The 22,587-nt window shown below is 44.0% G+C and overlaps 1 protein-coding gene across 1 annotated transcript; it reads right to left on the bottom strand.

Annotated features, from left to right (window-relative positions):
* Nucleotides 1-21,180: 21,180 nt before the first annotated feature.
* Nucleotides 21,181-22,587, bottom strand: LOC135056949 (paraneoplastic antigen Ma2 homolog). Its single transcript, XM_063962729.1, has one exon. It carries the CDS (start codon nucleotides 22,585-22,587, stop codon nucleotides 21,181-21,183), a length of 1,407 nt encoding a protein of 468 aa, XP_063818799.1.

The raw sequence follows: 22,587 nt of genomic DNA, 5'->3' as shown, positions 1-22,587 counted from the left end.
GGACAGATCCAGAGAGAAGAGGATCTGTAAATTAAACATTGAGAATGCACTTCTGGTACAAACAGACATTAACAAATGGGTGGTCTGTATGCCGAATGTCGGGATCCCGGCGCACAGTATACTTGCGCCGGAATCCCGACACCCTGCATACCAATAACTATTCTCCTTCGTGGGGGTCCACAACTCCCCTGGAGGGAGATTAAAATAGTGTGGCGCGCGTAGCAAGCGCAGCGAGCCCGCAAGGAACTACTTTGCGCTCGCCACGCTGTTGGTATGCCGGCGGTCAGGCTCCCGGTGCCGGTATGCTGGTCGCTGGGAGCCCGAGCGCCGGCATACCGTACTACACCCTAACAGTCAGTTCACCAGAGCGTGAACTAGGAGAAAACTCCAGGCTTTCCCCAGCCCGGTAACTTGCTGGAATAATAGGCATGGCTTATGCATAGAGAAACATCTGGGATCCAGCACTGCTTATGTAAGGGAACACCTTAAAGATACATTGAGCAAAAATCACAGGCAGTATGGTGCCCATATGGCGCACATAGAAATATGTAAAGGTGCATCTTCTCAAAAGTGATCCCAGAGAACTCCAGCAATAAAGGCCATATCAGCCACAGGTATAATAAAACATAACAATGAATCAGGGAAGTAACTAGGAACAGAACTATGAAATGATTGAGTGTCACAGTGCTATCTAGCACCCAGAGGCGGAGTCAGAAGGGTGCAGATGTGGCAAAGAGCGGTTACACTCCTCCTCTTTTAACTATGATTCGGCATCGGCCACAGTGGAGAAGTCAGTAAGTGATGATCCCCTGAATAAGCGCAGCCGCGCAGGGTAAATGAGAGCGAACTTCCTGTTTGATTTAGCAAGACTAGAGCAAAAGTGGGGTAAACACACGCCTCGCCCCAGCCACCGCTGCAGAATAATCTTGAAAGATATAGATTCGGAAATCATTCCATTGTAGAACCCGTTTGCGTCTAGAGGCAGACCAAATATTATCCTTATGGATGTAGTTAAGACAGCGGAAGATCACGGCTCGAGGTCTGCTTTCCGGTGTCGTTCTCGGAGGGCCTATGCGATGAGCTCTCTCAATGATCATTCCCGTGCAGGAATCTCGGATATCTAACAAGTCCGGCAGTGTGTCTTGAATAAACGTAAAGAGTGCCGGCCCTTTAAGAGACTCTAGCAGAACTACAATTCTTAAGTTATTTCGATCTATTTTCAAGATCGTCAATTTTATTAATCAATTGATAATGAGATTCCTGTAAAAAGGTAGACTGCTCCTTTAAAGCTGCGACATCTTGAAACGACTCCCCAAGGCGTTGCTTATTATCCTGGACCCGTTTGAAGAGCTGCTTGAATAGTGACTTAATGTCATGTACAGCTTGTGTGACTTTGGCATCATGTGATTCCATGATAGGGTTCATGGAATCCTGAATGGCTTTCACCATATCCGAGTAGGTAATCAGGACCTCAGCTTGTGAGGCATGTGTGTGAGGCCTCTGGGCAGAAGGAGCAGCATGTAGAGTGAGGGCAGTGTCTGCAGGGGAGGCAGTAGTGGAGGATAAGTCACAATCTAAAGGCATGAGGTGCTGCGGCTGCTGTGTCTATGTCTGCTGCCCGGCGGCCATCTTGGAATCCCCTTTGATTTTAAAGCACGCTGTTTCAGCTGCATCGGGCGCCGCTAGAAAGCGCTCCATCAGCTGCCAGGGGGTCTCCCACAGGTATCCCAACGGTCCGGGAGCGCCTCTGTGCGGTACGACCAGCGTGCGGGGGCTGGGGCTGCCACGGAGCTCACATGGCTGCTGCAGCTCTCATCAGCATCGGAACCGGAAGTCACTTGCTTTCTTTTCACTTTCTTACAATGTATTGAAAAATTATTATATTGTCAAAAAGAAAGCTAATTGTATTTTCTGAGGAAAAAAATAGTGTGTGGATCACAAGATAATCTAGCTAATTAGCTTCTATAAAAATTATTCCCCTTTGACACCTCCTAACTCAGTGCTGAAGGAGCAGGTCACACAGGAGTCTCTTTTTTATATCTATCTGTATACTGTTCTTCCCTTTCCCTCCTTCTCTATGGGCTGGTTATCCCCCTGTTCTCCATAGATGTCCAGGTTGCGTATGTGTGTCAGTGCTGTGTTATCCAGGATGTAGTCACTATCTTGCCAGTTGGGATTCCGGGTGTCAGCATACCGGCAGGGGACCAAGGGCTATTCCCACTCGTGGGTGTCCACGACACCCATAGAGTGGGAATAGAACCTGTGGCGAGCCTGCAGTGTGGCGCTCACAGCGATCCTGCTAGCATGGTGGCAGCCAGGATCCCATAGCCAATGCATCTCTCCTTACTGGTTACAGGCTTTCTAAAGAGCTGATGCTGGTGGCTGAGAATTTCACACAGTTCTGGCCGGATTGTGGGGTTTCAGAAGCAGGGACCCAGGCACGGGGAAGGCGGGAGGAGATGCGGTACAATCCCCATGAGTAGTTGGTAGGGGCAGACATGGTCAATGCCTAACCTTAGTAGAGAGGGTAACACACTAAGAGATAGGTGATCCAGCCAGATGGAACAACAATGCCAGAGCCGCATTCACCTACAGCCACCCCACACTTGGGATATGCCCAATCTCATCTGATCTTGGAAACTATGCAGTGTTGGGCCTGGTTAGTACTTGGATGGGAGAGCACCTGGGAATACAATGGAGATTATCGGCAGCAAAGCCACTCTTTCACCCTATGTGAAAGAGTTTGACAGGAGGTAACTTTTACATCAGTGTTTATACTGGGCCTAATTCAGATCTGATCGCAGCAGCAAATGTGTTAGCTAATGGGCAAAACCATGTGCACTGCAGGGGGGTCAGATATAACGAGCAGAGAGATTTCCATTTGAGTGGGGTATATTGTTTCTGTGCAGGGTAAATCCTGGATGCTTTATTTTTACACTGCAATTTAGATTTCAGTTTGAACACACCCCACCCAAATCTAGATCTGTCTGCACATGTTGTATTTGCCCCCCCTCTGCACTGCATCTGGTTTTGACCATTAGCTAACAAATTTTCTGCTGCGATCAGATCTGAATTAGGCCCATGATTCTCAATACACACATTTTCCAAATTTATGACTCGACATCCAGGGAATCTAACCTAGGACGTAAAGTATTACGTCCAGATAAGTCTGGATGAGCTCTCCCCTAGGGACAGATTTTGTACATCCCCAAGTGTATTGAAGTGTCCTCCAGATGAAGAAAAGAGATCCCTCCCTCATTTGTTGGATATATGAGTAAGATGGTTATAGTTGTTCTTCAACCTATCCTTCAGGCTTTTTAAGTTCAAACTTAAGGGGAGTGAAGAAATAGTAATTAGGTGGCTCATTAATGGCGATGCCTCCATTCCACTCTAACTCGAAGTGTCATAAAGTGTCCCCCAGATGAAGCTAGAAAGAGAGAAAGTACCATAAGTCCAGTAAGTAAAATAAATCTTATTTTTTATTAAACCATGTAAGCTTGCAGCCCAATGTGCAGAGTTCCTCTTACGTTCCTACTCTATGAAATATGCTTCATACCCCATTACATTGCAGGTGGAATGTACTCGCCTCCTAGATAGAGAGAGTGACATCTAGACAAGGGCTGGAGTGTGAGCCCTTTGTATTCATGAACCACTTGCCTGGCGTGGTCACCTCTGATGTGACTAATCAGAAATGCCAACCTCAGAGGGACCTACTTGCCTCTCAGCATCTATGTACCCTCCCCCAATGCCTGCTGTACATCCAAGCACTGCTGATCAAGCAGTCCAGCTGCACCCCTCACCCAACAGCTGCTGAAAGGAGCATCTGCTGGGGAAATGTAAATGATGCAGCCCCCAGTGTATTTTGGTGGCTGTTTCTCTTTGGAAAGGTGCAATATCACCATGTTCCAGTCACTGGTAGATAGATATATCGGTCACCGATGATCTAAAAACATGTTTTAAAAGTAAAAAATAATATAAAATATTGTGGAATAAGTATAAAGGAGAAGTTCTTATCCTTATTTAATCATTAAAAAAATGAGAATTTCTGAGTGGTTGTTGGAAAAATATGAACCAGATAAGTGATTAGCAATATTAATATTATCACACCTCTGGTACCATGTATAATACGGGTGAGACCATCCATAGGCATGTTTCTCCTCTGTTACTGCATAAATCATAACTGACATTGAAATCTTACGAGCCCAAAAGGTGTCAAAATGGCAGCATAATGGGGTAAAGGATGGAGTATGTGTGGTAGTACAAGAACCAGTCTGGTTTAGTGGGTGGCTGCAGGGACTATATTCCCACCTGCAAGAGGACTAGACTATTGTGCATGCTTAGAGGTGGTGGAGGTCACGCATCAGCCTATATTGTAATTGGGATTTATTTTCTACCTTCCAGGATAGCTCCCTGCGGAGAGCGGATGTACAGGGATATGAATACACATAAAATACATAATGACTATAGTCCTGGGGTCTCCTCACCCATGATATAACACACAAATGTGACACATAATGACTATAGTCCTGGGGTCTCATCACCCATGATATAACACACAAATGTGGCACATACTGGCTATAGTCCTGGGGTCTCCTCACCCATGATATAACACACAAATGTGGCACATAATGACTATAGTCCTGGGGTCTCCTCACCCATGATATAACATACAAACATGGCACATAATGACTATAGTCCTGGGGTCTCCTCACCCATGATATAACACACAAATGTGCCACATAATGACTATAGTCCTGGGGTCTCCTCACCCATGATATAACATACAAACATGGCACATAATGACTATAGTCCTGGGATCTCTTCACCCATGATATAACACACAAATGTGGCACATAATGACTATGGTCCTGGGGTCTCCTCACCCATGATATAACACAAATGTGACACATAATGACTATAGTCCTGGGATCTCTTCACCCATGATATAACACACAAACATGGCACATAATGACTATAGTCCTGGGGTCTCCTCACCCATGATATAACACAAATGTGACACATAGTGACTATAGTCCTGGGATCTCTTCACCCATGATATAACACACAAACATGGCACATAATGACTATAGTCCTGGGGTCTCCTCACCAATGGTATAACACACAAATGTGACACATAATGACTATAGTCCTGGGGTCTCCTCACCCATGGTAAAACACACAAATGTGACACATAATGACTATAGTCCTGGGGTCTCCTCACCCATGATATAACACACAAACATGGCACATAATGACTATAGTCCTGGGGTCTCCTCACCCATGATATAACACACAAATGTGGCACATAATGACTATAGTCCTGGGATCTCTTCACCCATGATATAACACACAAATGTGCGACATAATGACTATAGTCCCGGGGTCTCCTCACCCATGATATAAAACACAAATGTGCCACATAATGACTATAGTCCTGGGGTCTCCTCACCCATGATATAACATACAAACATGGCACATAATGACTATAGTCCTGGGATCTCTTCACCCATGATATAACACACAAATGTGCCACATAATGACTATAGTCCTGGGGTCTCCTCACCCATGATATAAAACACATATGTGGCACATAATGACTATAGTCCTGGGGTCTCCTCACCCATGACATAACATACAAACATGGCACATAATGACTATAGTCCTGGGGTCTCCTCACCCATGATATAAAACACATATGTGGCACATAATGACTATAGTCCTGGGGTCTCCTCACCCATGATATAACACAAATGTGACACATAATGACTATAGTCCTGGGGTCTCCTCACCCATGATATAACACACAAATGTGGAACATAATGACTATAGTCCTGGGGTCTCCTCACCCATGATATAACACACATACGTGGCACATAATGACTATAGTCCTGGGGTCTCCTCACCCATGATATAAAACACATATGTGGCACATAATGACTATAGTCCTGGGGTCTCCTCACCCATGATATAACACAAATGTGACACATAATGACTATAGTCCTGGGGTCTCCTCACCCATGACATAACACACAAATGTGGAACATAATGACTATAGTCCTGGGGTCTCCTCACCCATGATATAACATATAAACATGGCACATAATGACTATAGTCCTGGGGTCTCATCACCCATGATATAACACACAAACATGGCACATAATGACTATAGTCCTGGGGTCTCCTCACCCATGACATAACATACAAACATGGCACATAATGACTATAGTCCTGGGGTCTCCTCACCCATGATATAACACACAAATGTGGCACATAATGACTATAGTCCTGGGGTCTCCTCACCCATGATATAACAGAAACGTGTCACATAATGACTATAGTCCTGGGGTCTCCTCACCCATGATATAACACACATACGTGGCACATAATGACTATAGTCCTGGGGTCTCCTCACCCATGATATAAAACACACATGTGGCACATAATGACTATAGTCCTGGGGTCTCCTCACCCATGATATAACACAAATGTGACACATAATGACTATAGTCCTGGGGTCTCATCACCCATGATATAACATACAAACATGGCACATAATGACTATAGTCCTGGGGTCTCATCACCCATGATATAACATACAAACATGGCACATAATGACTATAGTCCTGGGGTCTCCTCACCCATGATATAACACACAAACATGACACATAATGACTATAGTCCTGGGGTCTCCTCACCCATGATATAACAGAAACGTGTCACATAATGACTATAGTCCTGGGGTCTCCTCACCCATGACATAACATACAAACATGGCACATAATGACTATAGTCCTGGGGTCTCCTCACCCATGATATAACACACAAATGTGCGACATAATGACTATAGTCCTGGGGTCTCCTCACCCATGATATAACACACAAATGTGGAACATAATGACTATAGTCCTGGGGTCTCCTCACCCATGATATAACATACAAACATGGCACATAATGACTATAGTCCTGGGGTCTCCTCACCCATGATATAAAACACAAATGTGCGACATAATAACTATAGTCCTGGGGTCTCCTCACCCATGATATAACACACAAATGTGGAACATAATGACTATAGTCCTGGGGTCTCCTCACCCATGATATAACATACAAACATGGCACATAATGACTATAGTCCTGGGGTCTCCTCACCCATAATATAACATACAAACATGGCACATAATGACTATAGTCCTGGGGTCTCCACTCCCATGATATAACACACAAACATGGCACATAATGACTATAGTCCTGGGGTCTCCTCACCCATGATATAACACACAAATGTGACACATAATGACTATAGTCCTGGGGTCTCCTCACCCATGACATAACATACAAACATGGCACATAATGACTATAGTCCTGGGGTCTCCTCACCCATGATATAACAGAAATGTCACATAATGACTATAGTCCTGGGGTCTCCTCACCCATGATATAACTGTAACCCTTATTCACTAGTGGCGTGCCTCCACCCAAGCAGATGTACCCAGGCTTGCTTGGGAAAGCCTTCCTTTATTAGGATATTAGGTTAGCTGGTGATAATAACTCAGGTCACAATAACACTATTAAATGTTGAAAGATAGGGACATTAATTTTCCTCACCTTTTGTTTTCTTTTGTCTTCAGCAGATTTCTTAATTTATTGTAATCTTCTCTTCTCTTACAGATTTCGCAATTACACCCAATCAAATAAATAGGTAAGTAAGTTTATTGGTACTAAATTGCTAAAACATTCAGGGCTATATTATATATTATCATAGAAACCTATATTCCCAAATATTACACTCTTTTAAACATATGTCACACCATATATGCATGCAGCACAAAAAAAATATATATATATATATCCCACAGAATATAAGTCTGTGGACCCGGGGTTTTATATAATTTTCATTATTACTATCTGCGCAGATTTAACCTATATAATATCCACTCTATAAGGTGTCAGTATCTGGATGACCTCCAGAAAGGAAAAAGGGGGTTCCGTATGGGGAATTACTCTCCAGTAAGGTAATTGGTTCAGTTGCAGAGCGGATATACGATGGGCAATCTTCTTCCCTCTCTGTGTATAATTTCTGGTGACTTGGTCAATAAAGTCCCACTACCCTTGTGAATCCACCGATGGTAATTTCCTCATTAAGATAGTTAATATCATCCCTGGGTAAAAGCTTCACCTTAGGGTAATCTGTGCACATATGCTCCCCTGGTTGGGTTTTAATTTTTTTTTTCAGTTAATATTCTTAGGGCTCTCCCCCGACTCCTCCTTTACTTTCAATAAAAGTTTATACTGAGGGGCAGGCTATCCTCCAGTTGATATAATGGTATTCAGGTAAAGCAGTGATGCGCAGCAAGAAAAAGGTTAGGGTTCAAAGCCAGGGGATTAGTGAGAGTAAAAATTAAGCCAGGAAATGCAGAGATAGTTGACAGGAATCCAGGGGCAAGCAGGTAATAGGAGTTAGTTCGAGTGCACACAATAAATTCTCATAGGCTAATGTCTTTTGCACCACAAGCAGATAGAAATTGGATGAGGAAAGAAGAAATACAGCTCCTCTTATTGCCTGCTACACTGAGGTAATTAGCTTCCACAGTTCCAATATCTATTACGTTATAGCAAAAGTGATAGGGTTTGTGGTGAATAGATGAAGCACCTCACAGGATGACCTTGCTTAATGCTACAGTCTATACAGTGACGGGGGGCTGACCCATATGACCGTACTCTACTGTGAATAAGATAGGTGGTTTTGGTCATATAGGGTATACAGTATATATATATATATATATGGGCTGTATACTAATGCCAACTGCTTCCCCGCTTGTAATTAGGAGTCCCAGCCTAATTCTGCTCTAAGTCTCTCTCTCACCTCACGATTGCAATTTTACCCTCCTGGTACTTAACAGCTCCCTGCAGCTCGTCCCTGCATCTATTAGTAGTACCTGACCTCAGACGGCAGTGTTGTGTGCAGGCGGCAGCCCAGTACGGTGGGGCGGTTCTCCGGCAGTAGGAACCAGTGATGTCTCCCTTTCAGCTGCGGTATTCTGTCAGGGGTGTGTAGCGCCGGCTCCTTTCTCCTCAGCGGAGGCTGTCGGCAGCTGTCATAAGAGGAAAGATTTTATTTTTTTTTCTCTCAGCCACCATTCCGTCTCCTTAGTGGCAGCTGGCAGGACCCTTCAGCGGTATCCCTTCTATCTCTCCCCGCAACGGCTCCGTCTCATTCCCGGCAGCTGGCAGGACCCTTCAGCGGTAGCCCTGCTTTCACCACCAGACATCCGTCGTTCCTCTCGCGCTCTCTCCTCAGGTGCTTCTCTCCCCCATGCCGAGCGGCTTGTCCTCCCCCCTGCTGAGCGGCTCGTGCCGCCGCCTCCCCAGGTGTCCGTTCCCTTCATCCCCCAGCGGCGCGAGGGCTTCCAGCAAAATCTCTTAAGTACCCTCGTGCCACTCAATTCAACACAACACCTTCTATAATTTACTATAATACAGTATATATATTCTATACAGTTTATTAACATAGGGTTACATTCTCCCCCTGGTGATTGGCACTTATGAAAGGAGTGAAAATCACCATATAATTAATAACCATGCTGATGCAGCTATTATTTATACACACTATAACCAAAATATGGCCATGACCTTATCAAACTAGGATGTATTAACAAAGGAACTTCAGTGGGAGTGCCTAACTGTTCATAAGTTAAAATTCTTGGGGGTTTCCGAACTCTTTGTGGTCTGGGTGACATATGTAGTCCCTCTGACACTACATCTATTCCCCCTGGGGGGTCGGGTAACAATTCAGAGTTGTCTCTTACTTCCAAACTTTCATTGGTAACTTCCCCGGTAAGGTTTTTATCAATAGATTCGAAGTATTGATAATTCAGCTCTGGAGCACTCTCTTCCTGTAAACAGTCTTTGTCTTGATAAAAACATCCTGATGCATATTCATCAGTAGAGTCACTATTTTCAGATTGCATTTGAATCCCAGTACCCTTGTCGATGTTCATCCCGGTGGAACCACCCCTCTGATTCATAGGACTGTTACATTCAATATCTTCCCCCCACTGTATATCTTGGCAAATGGGGAGCAAATGCTGCCGATGATATGTTACATGGGGCCCTTGTCCATTTTCAGGGGCCAGTTGATACACAGGGAGATCGGCAAGTTGGTTTACAATAATATAGGGTTGGGATCTCCACCGATTTGCCATTTTCTGTCTTCGTGGGGCCCCTAACATTCGGATTAGCACTTTATCTCCAGGGAACAGTCTATTTTCTTTTACATGACTATCATATCTGTTTTTATTCCTTTCCCCAATATGTTCAGCTGAAGACTGAGCCATATGATAAGCCTCTCTTAACTGCTGTTGTAAGCGATTTACATATTGATGATGTGATACCTTAGGCGAATTTATTTGCGTTCCCAAACATACATCGATGGGTAGTATAGCCATTTGACCGAACATAAGGAAATAGGGAGTATACCCAGTAGAATCATTTTGAGTACAATTGTAGGCATGAACCAACGAAGAGACACACTGTTTCCATCGCCTTTTCATCTTATCATTTAATGTTCCCAACATATTTAAGAGTGTACGATTGAACCGTTCAGGTTGGGGGTCGCCTTGAGGGTGATATGGAGTTGTTCTCGATTTCTTTATCCCACAACATCTACATAATTCCTGAATGAGATCACTTTCGAAACATCGACCTTGATCAGAGTGTATCCGAGCAGGCAACCCATAATGTTGGAAAAATCTCTCCCAAAGGGTTTTGGCGACAGTAACGGCCCTCTGATTAGGAGTCACATAGGCTTGCGCATAGCGCGTGAAATGATCTGTGATTACCAGTATGTTCCCTTCCTGTCCTCCTGGCCCTTCCAGTGAAAGAAAGTCAATACAAATTAAATCCATGAGCCCGGAGCTGTGAATATTTACTAGAGGGGCAACCTTCATAGGTAAAGTCTTTCGAAGAATACACTTCCCACAGGTCCTACAGTACTGGTCGATATCCCTACTCATAAAGGGCCAAAAGAATCTTTCAGATATCAAACCGAGAGTCTTCTCATATCCAAGATGACCATGCCTGTCATGCAGCTCCATCATCACCAAAGACTGATATTTATAGGGTAGTACTATCTGCCATTTATCCCGACCATCTCTCCTTTGGCTGTGTCGGTAGATTATACCTTCCCTGATGCACAATCTTTTTGATTGTTGAAGAAGTACTCGAGATTTTGGGGACACGGTCCTATAATTTATAGAATTTTGAGGGTTTTCCAAACATTGAATGATAGGTAGGATATCAGGGTCGGCCCTCTGATCCTGCTCCATTTGCTGGGTAGTAATAGTTTCCAATCCATCCATTTGGGACCTTGTTACCCTCTGGTACTGGGGTGGTATGGCCTTATCGGAGGCCCCAATCGTCCGGATAGCGGCCACATGTAGATATCCAGTACTACTGACCTGATGGCATAGTCCTTGGATGCCTGCAGCTGGTACTTCGATCCACTCATTGCTGTCAGTTTTTTCTGTTGAATGGGGCATTCTGGACAACGCATCTGCATCCTGGTTGGTGATTCCGGGTCTATATTTGATGGTAAATTTGTAGTTATTTAACGCTGCCAGCCACCTATGACCAGTTGCATCTAATTTTGCTGTGGACTGAATATATGTCAAAGGGTTATTGTCAGTCTGCACTAAAAATTCCACTCCATATAGATAGTCGTGAAACTTCTCCGTGACTGCCCATTTGAGAGCTAGAAACTCTAATTTATGTACCGGATAATTTTTTTCACTATGAGATAGTCCACGACTTACATATGCAATAGGTCTTAGGTGATTATCATCAAGTTGATATAGTACTCCCCCAAGTCCCTCAAAGGAGGCATCAATGTGGACCTCATAAGGGAGTTCTGGATTTGCATATGCCAGCACTGGAGATTTTGTTAGACTCTCTTTTAGTTGACGAAAAGCATCTTCACATTTTTCATCCCATCTTACTCCAAAGGACTCTTTAGGCTTTAAATACTTTGTCTCATAGTTAATAGAAGAACCTGTCATTTTCCTCGTTGGTGGATAGCCTCGGGTCAGATCCGTTAAAGGACGGGCACTCTTAGAATATTGTGGCACAAATTTTCTGTAATAGCCGCAAAATCCCAGAAATGATCTCAGATCTCGGAGATTATCAGGTCTGGGCCAGTTCTTTACAGTTTCCACCTTAGCTGGATCAGTAGCCACTCCTTGCCTACTGACTATGTGACCAAGATACTTTACTGATGACCGACAAAGTTGGCATTTTTCAAGAGATAGCTTTAATCCCCTGGTAATTAATCGATCCACTACTTTGAGTAGGCGCTGGTTGTGTTCATCCAGGGTTCTTCCAAACACTATGATGTCATCCAGGTATACGAGTACTTCCCGGTAACACATATCCCCTATTGTTTTTTCCATGGTCCTCTGGAATGTAGCAGGAGCACCAGTTATCCCCTGAGGCATCTTGAGAAATTCAAAGAATCCTATGGGGCAAATGAAAGCAGTTTTAGATCTATCATTAGCGCTCATCGGTATCTGATAATAACCACTCCTCAGATCTAATACAGAGAACCACCGACTACCTTGAAGACAATCAAGTGCTTCATCAACTTTCGGGACAGTATATTGGTCTGGCACGGTGCGATTGTTAAGGGTGCGATAGTCAATGCATAATCTAATTTCACCGTTCTTTTTCCGAGCGACCACTATGGGAGAAGCGTATTGGCTCTCAGAGTCAGCTATCACATTATTTTCAAGCAGTCCCCTGAGATGCTTCCTCACGTCCTCGAAGTCAGCTGGTGCCAAACGTCTAGATCTTTCTCTGAAAGGGGTCTCATTGTTTAATTTAATGTGATGTTCAACCCCGGTAGCAGTGCCTAAATCCCATTCACTTCTGGAGAATGCCGACTCTCTAAGTAGTAATTGTTCTATAAGAATTTGTTTATTATCATCGTCAATATCACTTCCCGTAAAACAAGCTTCTAGCTCCAACTTTGAAAAAGGGCGTACTCCCTCCTTGAATACGATGTCATCCTTTTCTCCAGTCGCCATCTTTCCATCCACCCGATGACTCCTTAATTGGGGGTGGGTACCTACCGACTCTGGCTTCACACCTTCCAATATTTCCTTCTCTTGCTTCTCACACCATTGTATAAGGTTCTGAAACATATTTGTATTGGTGCCCACAATTACGGGCAACTTCCCATTGTCCCCAGGGGAATCCGGACATACCAAGGCTACTAAGGGAACAGTTTGGTTAGTAGAACTCAATCCGGGATCAAACGTGATCTGGGTAACCACATACCCCAGATATGGGTAACGTTGTTCACTCAATCCCCATATAGTCAGTCCACTAAGGGGTTGAATGGGAACATCAGACAGATGGTGGTTGTACCAAGATTCGAATATTATGGACACTTGTGATCCACTGTCCATTAATATAGTACAATCATGACCATTGATCATAGCCTTAGTTATAGGTGCATGTCCCAATAAACTCTCGGGAACAGAGTGGGACCATTGTGCACTCCCCATAGCTCTAACTTGTATTATTGGGGAGTCTGTGAGGGGTCCACAGCACTCCCGTTGGAGTTTCCCCCTTCGCATGACCTTCTTCTCTCATTGTTGTTACTTCCCCTCCTCTCAGACCCCCTTAGGGGGCATTCAAACGACCGATGTCCAAACTGCCCACAACTATAGCACTCGTAGGCATTTCTAAAGTCACTTCTTCTATCTCCTCTTCCTACACCCAACAGCCTATTGGGGGCTCGTTGTTGGCTAGTCTGCAGAGCTATAAGGTGGTCAATTTTCTTGTTCTGTTCTTCTATCATTCTCAATAATCTGTCATCCACAGGAGGGGGATCAGCAGTAGGTAATACAACTTTCACCTTTTTTATAGACTTTTCCCGATTTTCCATTTGGACTTCCTCCAATTTGACATCTCTGACTAATTCATTCAAGGTGGGGGGTCGAGCTGGAGTCATAGTACAACGAAGTTTCTGAGCTATCGGACTGTTGGTAAGAGCCCCTTTCAATATTTGTCTTAATCGCCTCTCATCCACAACGTCTGATGTAAGTCCTCCTTTGTCCACAATCTTATATATTAACCGGTCCACTCTATATATAAATTGGGTTAACGTCTCTCCGTAATTTTGATAAGTGCCGTTCAGCCTGGCTAACATATCTCCAACATCTTCCAAGGTTCCAAAGGAGAAATCTAAAGCCTCAATATATTCCCGTAAAGTGGCAATGGGGTTGCTCCTCCTGGTTGCTTGTATCACCCTCATAGCAGGCCCACGCAGACTCTCCACTACTCTCTGCTTTCTTATATGCTCAGGGCATTGCCATTCCTCAGAATGTTGGATGGCAGCCTCCCTCCACATATCGTATGTTTCTTCTCCTGCAGGTACAGGAGTAATTCCCGAGAATATCCTCAATCTACGATATCCTCCTTCAAAGTGCCATCTTTCCAAATGGCTAACCACTTTGTCGACTACAGCTTCCACCTGGGGTTCTGAGCTGCTGGTACGTTGTCTAGATGCAGCATTGGTTTCATCACGAATCATATAGGATCCAGCAGAATTAACCCCAGTGATAGGTTCTCCTGCTCCTTGATCATCTCCTTGGGTAGCCTCTTCCTCTTCTGACCTTTGTCCTTCAGGCCAGATTATTTAAATTTTCCTCCCAGATCCTCGTTCCAATATGATCATACCAGGAAATAAAGTCCTGTCCAATACATCCTTACCACTGAGGAGCATAGCCGACACTTCTCCATTCTGCTCCTTCCGTTTATCCACTATACAGGGATAACTTAGTCCATATACTTGCTCCATAAATTTCAATACCTCTTCTTCCTTGACGGTGGAAAGATTCCCAACCAAACTCAGACTATAGTTAACATGCACTCCCTTCTCTTGGCACCAACGACTGATATCTTCCTCCATAACCTTCTCCATCACGACACTATATTCCAACAGATAGTTAGTCAACAGAAGACGCTGGTATAATAGGATCTCAGCAGTGCCTCCACAATGTAACCCTTATTCACTAGTGGCGTGCCTCCACCCAAGCAGATGTACCCAGGCTTGCTTGGGAAAGCCTTCCTTTATTAGGATATTAGGTTAGCTGGTGATAATAACTCAGGTCACAATAACACTATTAAATGTTGAAAGATAGGGACATTAATTTTCCTCACCTTTTGTTTTCTTTTGTCTTCAGCAGATTTCTTAATTTATTGTAATCTTCTCTTCTCTTACAGATTTCGCAATTACACCCAATCAAATAAATAGGTAAGTAAGTTTATTGGTACTAAATTGCTAAAACATTCAGGGCTATATTATATATTATCATAGAAACTTATATTCCCAAATATTACACTCTTTTAAACATATGTCACACCATATATGCATGCAGCACAAAAAAAATATATATATATATCCCACAGAATATAAGTCTGTGGACCCGGGATTTATATAATTTTCATTATTACTATCTGCGCAGATTTAACCTATATAATATCCACTCTATAAGGTGTCAGTATCTGGATGACCTCCAGAAAGGAAAAAGGGGGTTCCGTATGGGGAATTACTCTCCAGTAAGGTAATTGGTTCAGTTGCAGAGGGGATATACGATGGGCAATCTTCTTCCCTCTCTGTGTATAATTTCTGGTGACTTGGTCAATAAAGTCCCACTACCCTTGTGAATCCACCGATGGTAATTTCCTCATTAAGATAGTTAATATCATCCCTGGGTAAAAGCTTCACCTTAGGGTAATCTGTGCACATATGCTCCCCTGGTTGGGTTTTAATTTTTTTTTTCAGTTAATATTCTTAGGGCTCTCCCCCGACTCCTCCTTTACTTTCAATAAAAGTTTATACTGAGGGGCAGGCTATCCTCCAGTTGATATAATGGTATTCAGGTAAAGCAGTGATGCGCAGCAAGAAAAAGGTTAGGGTTCAAAGCCAGGGGATTAGTGAGAGTAAAAATTAAGCCAGGAAATGCAGAGATAGTTGACAGGAATCCAGGGGCAAGCAGGTAATAGGAGTTAGTTCGAGTGCACACAATAAATTCTCATAGGCTAATGTCTTTTGCACCACAAGCAGATAGAAATTGGATGAGGAAAGAAGAAATACAGCTCCTCTTATTGCCTGCTACACTGAGGTAATTAGCTTCCACAGTTCCAATATCTATTACGTTATAGCAAAAGTGATAGGGTTTGTGGTGAATAGATGAAGCACCTCACAGGATGACCTTGCTTAATGCTACAGTCTATACAGTGACGGGGGGCTGACCCATATGACCGTACTCTACTGTGAATAAGATAGGTGGTTTTGGTCATATAGGGTATACAGTATATATATATATATGGGCTGTATACTAATGCCAACTGCTTCCCCGCTTGTAATTAGGAGTCCCAGCCTAATTCTGCTCTAAGTCTCTCTCTCACCTCACGATTGCAATTTTACCCTCCTGGTACTTAACAGCTCCCTGCAGCTCGTCCCTGCATCTATTAGTAGTACCTGACCTCAGACGGCAGTGTTGTGTGCAGGCGGCAGCCCAGTACGGTGGGACGGTTCTCCGGCAGTAGGAACCAGTGATGTCTCCCTTTCAGCTGCGGTATTCTGTCAGGGGTGTGTAGCGCCGGCTCCTTTCTCCTCAGCGGAGGCTGTCGGCAGCTGTCATAAGAGGAAAGATTTTTTTTTTTCTCTCAGCCACCATTCCGTCTCCTTAGTGGCAGCTGGCAGGACCCCTCAGCGGTATCCCTTCTATCTCTCCCCGCAACGGCTCCGTCTCATTCCCGGCAGCTGGCAGGACCCTTCAGCGGTAGCCCTGCTTTCACCACCAGACATCCGTCGTTCCTCTCGCGCTCTCTCCTCAGGTGCTTCTCTCCCCCCTGCCGAGCGGCTTGTCCTCCCCCCTGCTGAGCGGCTCGTGCCGCCGCCTCCCCAGGTGTCCGTTCCCTTCATCCCCCAGCGGCGCGAGGGCTTCCAGCAAAATCTCTTAAGTACCCTCGTGCCACTCAATTCAACACAACACCTTCTATAATTTACTATAATACAGTATATATATTCTATACAGTTTATTAACATAGGGTTACATTCTCCCCCTGGTGATTGGCACTTATGAAAGGAGTGAAAATCACCATATAATTAATAACCATGCTGATGCAGCTATTATTTATACACACTATAACCAAAATATGGCCATGACCTTATCAAACTAGGATGTATTAACAAAGGAACTTCAGTGGGAGTGCCTAACTGTTCATAAGTTAAAATTCTTGGGGGTTTCCGAACTCTTTGTGGTCTGGGTGACATATGTAGTCCCTCTGACACTACATCTATTCCCCCTGGGGGGTCGGGTAACAATTCAGAGTTGTCTCTTACTTCCAAACTTTCATTGGTAACTTCCCCGGTAAGGTTTTTATCAATAGATTCGAAGTATTGATAATTCAGCTCTGGAGCACTCTCTTCCTGTAAACAGTCTTTGTCTTGATAAAAACATCCTGATGCATATTCATCAGTAGAGTCACTATTTTCAGATTGCATTTGAATCCCAGTACCCTTGTCGATGTTCATCCCGGTGGAACCACCCCTCTGATTCATAGGACTGTTACATTCAATATCTTCCCCCCACCGTATATCTTGGCAAATGGGGAGCAAATGCTGCCGATGATATGTTACATGGGGCCCTTGTCCATTTTCAGGGGCCAGTTGATACACAGGGAGATCGGCAAGTTGGTTTACAATAATATAGGGTTGGGATCTCCACCGATTTGCCATTTTCTGTCTTCGTGGGGCCCCTAACATTCGGATTAGCACTTTATCTCCAGGGAACAGTCTATTTTCTTTTACATGACTATCATATCTGTTTTTATTCCTTTCCCCAATATGTTCAGCTGAAGACTGAGCCATATGATAAGCCTCTCTTAACTGCTGTTGTAAGCGATTTACATATTGATGATGTGATGATACCTTAGGCGAATTTATTTGCGTTCCCAAACATACATCGATGGGTAGTATAGCCTCTCGACCGAACATAAGGAAATAGGGAGTATACCCAGTAGAATCATTTTGAGTACAATTGTAGGCATGAACCAACGAAGAGACACACTGTTTCCATCGCCTTTTCATCTTATCATTTAATGTTCCCAACATATTTAAGAGTGTACGATTGAACCGTTCAGGTTGGGGGTCGCCTTGAGGGTGATATGGAGTTGTTCTCGATTTCTTTATCCCACAACATCTACATAATTCCTGAATGAGATCACTTTCGAAACATCGACCTTGATCAGAGTGTATCCGAGCAGGCAACCCATAATGTTGGAAAAATCTCTCCCAAAGGGTTTTGGCGACAGTAACGGCCCTCTGATTAGGAGTCGCATAGGCTTGCGCATAGCGCGTGAAATGATCTGTGATTACCAGTATGTTCCCTTCCTGTCCTCCTGGCCCTTCCAGTGAAAGAAAGTCAATACAAATTAAATCCATGGGCCCGGAGCTGTGAATATTTACTAGAGGGGCAACCTTCATAGGTAAAGTCTTTCGAAGAATACACTTCCCACAGGTCCTACAGTACTGGTCGATATCCCTACTCATAAAGGGCCAAAAGAATCTTTCAGATATCAAACCGAGAGTCTTCTCATATCCAAGATGACCATGCCTGTCATGCAGCTCCATCATCACCAAAGACTGATATTTATAGGGTAGTACTATCTGTCATTTATCCCGACCATCTCTCCTTTGGCTGTGTCGGTAGATTATACCTTCCCTGATGCACAATCTTTTTGATTGTTGAAGAAGTACTCGAGATTTTGGGGACACGGTCCTATAATTTATAGAATTTTGAGGGTTTTCCAAACATTGAATGATAGGTAGGATATCAGGGTCGGCCCTCTGATCCTGCTCCATTTGCTGGGTAGTAATAGTTTCCAATCCATCCATTTGGGACCTTGTTACCCTCTGGTACTGGGGTGGTATGGCCTTATCGGAGGCCCCAATCGTCCGGATAGCGGCCACATGTAGATATCCAGTACTACTGACCTGATGGCATAGTCCTTGGATGCCTGCAGCTTGTACTTCGATCCACTCATTGCTGTCAGTTTTTTCTGTTGAATGGGGCATTCTGGACAACGCATCTGCATCCTGGTTGGTGATTCCGGGTCTATATTTGATGGTAAATTTGTAGTTATTTAACGCTGCCAGCCACCTATGACCAGTTGCATCTAATTTTGCTGTGGACTGAATATATGTCAAAGGGTTATTGTCAGTCTGCACTAAAAATTCCACTCCATATAGATAGTCGTGAAACTTCTCCGTGACTGCCCATTTGAGAGCTAGAAACTCTAATTTATGTACCGGATAATGTTTTTCACTATGAGATAGTCCACGACTTACATATGCAATAGGTCTTAGGTGATTATCATCAAGTTGATATAGTACTCCCCCAAGTCCCTCAAAGGAGGCATCAATGTGGACCTCATAAGGGAGTTCTGGATTTGCATATGCCAGCACTGGAGATTTTGTTAGACTCTCTTTTAGTTGACGAAAAGCATCTTCACATTTTTCATCCCATCTTACTCCAAAGGACTCTTTAGGCTTTAAATACTTTGTCTCATAGTTAATAGAAGAACCTGTCATTTTCCTCGTTGGTGGATAGCCTCGGGTCAGATCCGTTAAAGGACGGGCACTCTTAGAATATTGTGGCACAAATTTTCTGTAATAGCCGCAAAATCCCAGAAATGATCTCAGATCTCGGAGATTATCAGGTCTGGGCCAGTTCTTTACAGTTTCCACCTTAGCTGGATCAGTAGCCACTCCTTGCCTACTGACTATGTGACCAAGATACTTTACTGATGACCGACAAAGTTGGCATTTTTCAAGAGATAGCTTTAATCCCCTGGTAATTAATCGATCCACTACTTTGAGTAGGCGCTGGTTGTGTTCATCCAGGGTTCTTCCAAACACTATGATGTCATCCAGGTATACGAGTACTTCCCGGTAACACATATCCCCTATTGTTTTTTCCATGGTCCTCTGGAATGTAGCAGGAGCACCAGTTATCCCCTGAGGCATCTTGAGAAATTCAAAGAATCCTATGGGGCAAATGAAAGCAGTTTTAGATCTATCATTAGCGCTCATCGGTATCTGATAATAACCACTCCTCAGATCTAATACAGAGAACCACCGACTACCTTGAAGACAATCAAGTGCTTCATCAACTTTCGGGACAGTATATTGGTCTGGCACGGTGCGATTGTTAAGGGTGCGATAGTCAATGCATAATCTAATTTCACCGTTCTTTTTCCGAGCGACCACTATGGGAGAAGCGTATTGGCTCTCAGAGTCAGCTATCACATTATTTTCAAGCAGTCCCCTGAGATGCTTCCTCACGTCCTCGAAGTCAGCTGGTGCCAAACGTCTAGATCTTTCTCTGAAAGGGGTCTCATTGTTTAATTTAATGTGATGTTCAACCCCGGTAGCAGTGCCTAAATCCCATTCACTTCTGGAGAATGCCGACTCTCTAAGTAGTAATTGTTCTATAAGAATTTGTTTATTATCATCGTCAATATCACTTCCCGTAAAACAAGCTTCTAGCTCCAACTTTGAAAAAGGGCGTACTCCCTCCTTGAATACGATGTCATCCTTTTCTCCAGTCGCCATCTTTCCATCCACCCGATGACTCCTTAATTGGGGGTGGGTACCTACCGACTCTGGCTTCACACCTTCCAATATTTCCTTCTCTTGCTTCTCACACCATTGTATAAGGTTCTGAAACATATTTGTATTGGTGCCCACAATTACGGGCAACTTCCCATTGTCCCCAGGGGAATCCGGACATACCAAGGCTACTAAGGGAACAGTTTGGTTAGTAGAACTCAATCCGGGATCAAACGTGATCTGGGTAACCACATACCCCAGATATGGGTAACGTTGTTCACTCAATCCCCATATAGTCAGTCCACTAAGGGGTTGAATGGGAACATCAGACAGATGGTGGTTGTACCAAGATTCGAATATTATGGACACTTGTGATCCACTGTCCATTAATATAGTACAATCATGACCATTGATCATAGCCTTAGTTATAGGTGCATGTCCCAATAAACTCTCGGGAACAGAGTAAGACCATTGTGCACTCCCCATAGCTCTAACTTGTATTATTGGGGAGTCTGTGAGGGGTCCACAGCACTCCCGTTGGAGTTTCCCCCTTCGCATGACCTTCTTCTCTCATTGTTGTTACTTCCCCTCCTCTCAGACCCCCTTAGGGGGCATTCAAACGACCGATGTCCAAACTGCCCACAACTATAGCACTCGTAGGCATTTCTAAAGTCACTTCTTCTATCTCCTCTTCCTACACCCAACAGCCTATTGGGGGCTCGTTGTTGGCTAGTCTGCAGAGCTATAAGCTGGTCGATTTTCTTGTTCTGTTCTTCTATCATTCTCAATAATCTGTCATCCACAGGAGGGGGATCAGCAGTAGGTAATACAACTTTCACCTTTTTTATAGACTTTTCCCGATTTTCCATTTGGACTTCCTCCAATTTGACATCTCTGACTAATTCATTCAAGGTGGGGGGTCGAGCTGGAGTCATAGTACAACGAAGTTTCTGAGCTATCGGACTGTTGGTAAGAGCCCCTTTCAATATTTGTCTTAATCGCCTCTCATCCACAACGTCTGATGTAAGTCCTCCTTTGTCCACAATCTTATATATTAACCGGTCCACTCTATATATAAATTGGGTTAACGTCTCTCCGTAATTTTGATAAGTGCCGTTCAGCCTGGCTAACATATCTCCAACATCTTCCAAGGTTCCAAAGGAGAAATCTAAAGCCTCAATATATTCCCGTAAAGTGGCAATGGGGTTGCTCCTCCTGGTTGCTTGTATCACCCTCATAGCAGGCCCATGCAGACTCTCCACTACTCTCTGCTTTCTTATATGCTCAGGGCATTGCCATTCCTCAGAATGTTGGATGGCAGCCTCCCTCCACATATCGTATGTTTCTTCTCCTGCAGGTACAGGAGTAATTCCCGAGAATATCCTCAATCTACGATATCCTCCTTCAAAGTGCCATCTTTCCAAATGGCTAACCACTTTGTCGACTACAGCTTCCACCTGGGGTTCTGAGCTGCTGGTACGTTGTCTAGATGCAGCATTGGTTTCATCACGAATCATATAGGATCCAGCAGAATTAACCCCAGTGATAGGTTCTCCTGCTCCTTGATCATCTCCTTGGGTAGCCTCTTCCTCTTCTGACCTTTGTCCTTCAGGCCAGATTATTTGAATTTTCCTCCCAGATCCTCGTTCCAATATGATCATACCAGGAAATAAAGTCCTGTCCAATACATCCTTACCACTGAGGAGCATAGCCGACACTTCTCCATTCTGCTCCTTCCGTTTATCCACTATACAGGGATAACTTAGTCCATATACTTGCTCCATAAATTTCAATACCTCTTCTTCCTTGACGGTGGAAAGATTCCCAACCAAACTCAGACTATAGTTAACATGCACTCCCTTCTCTTGGCACCAACGACTGATATCTTCCTCCATAACCTTCTCCAT

Source organism: Pseudophryne corroboree, chromosome 3 (genome assembly GCF_028390025.1).
Source record: "Pseudophryne corroboree isolate aPseCor3 chromosome 3, aPseCor3.hap2, whole genome shotgun sequence".
NCBI classification, from domain to species: Eukaryota; Metazoa; Chordata; class Amphibia; order Anura; family Myobatrachidae; genus Pseudophryne; species Pseudophryne corroboree.
Note: the sequence above shows the minus strand (reverse complement) of the source record. Positions and strands in the feature narration are given on the sequence as shown.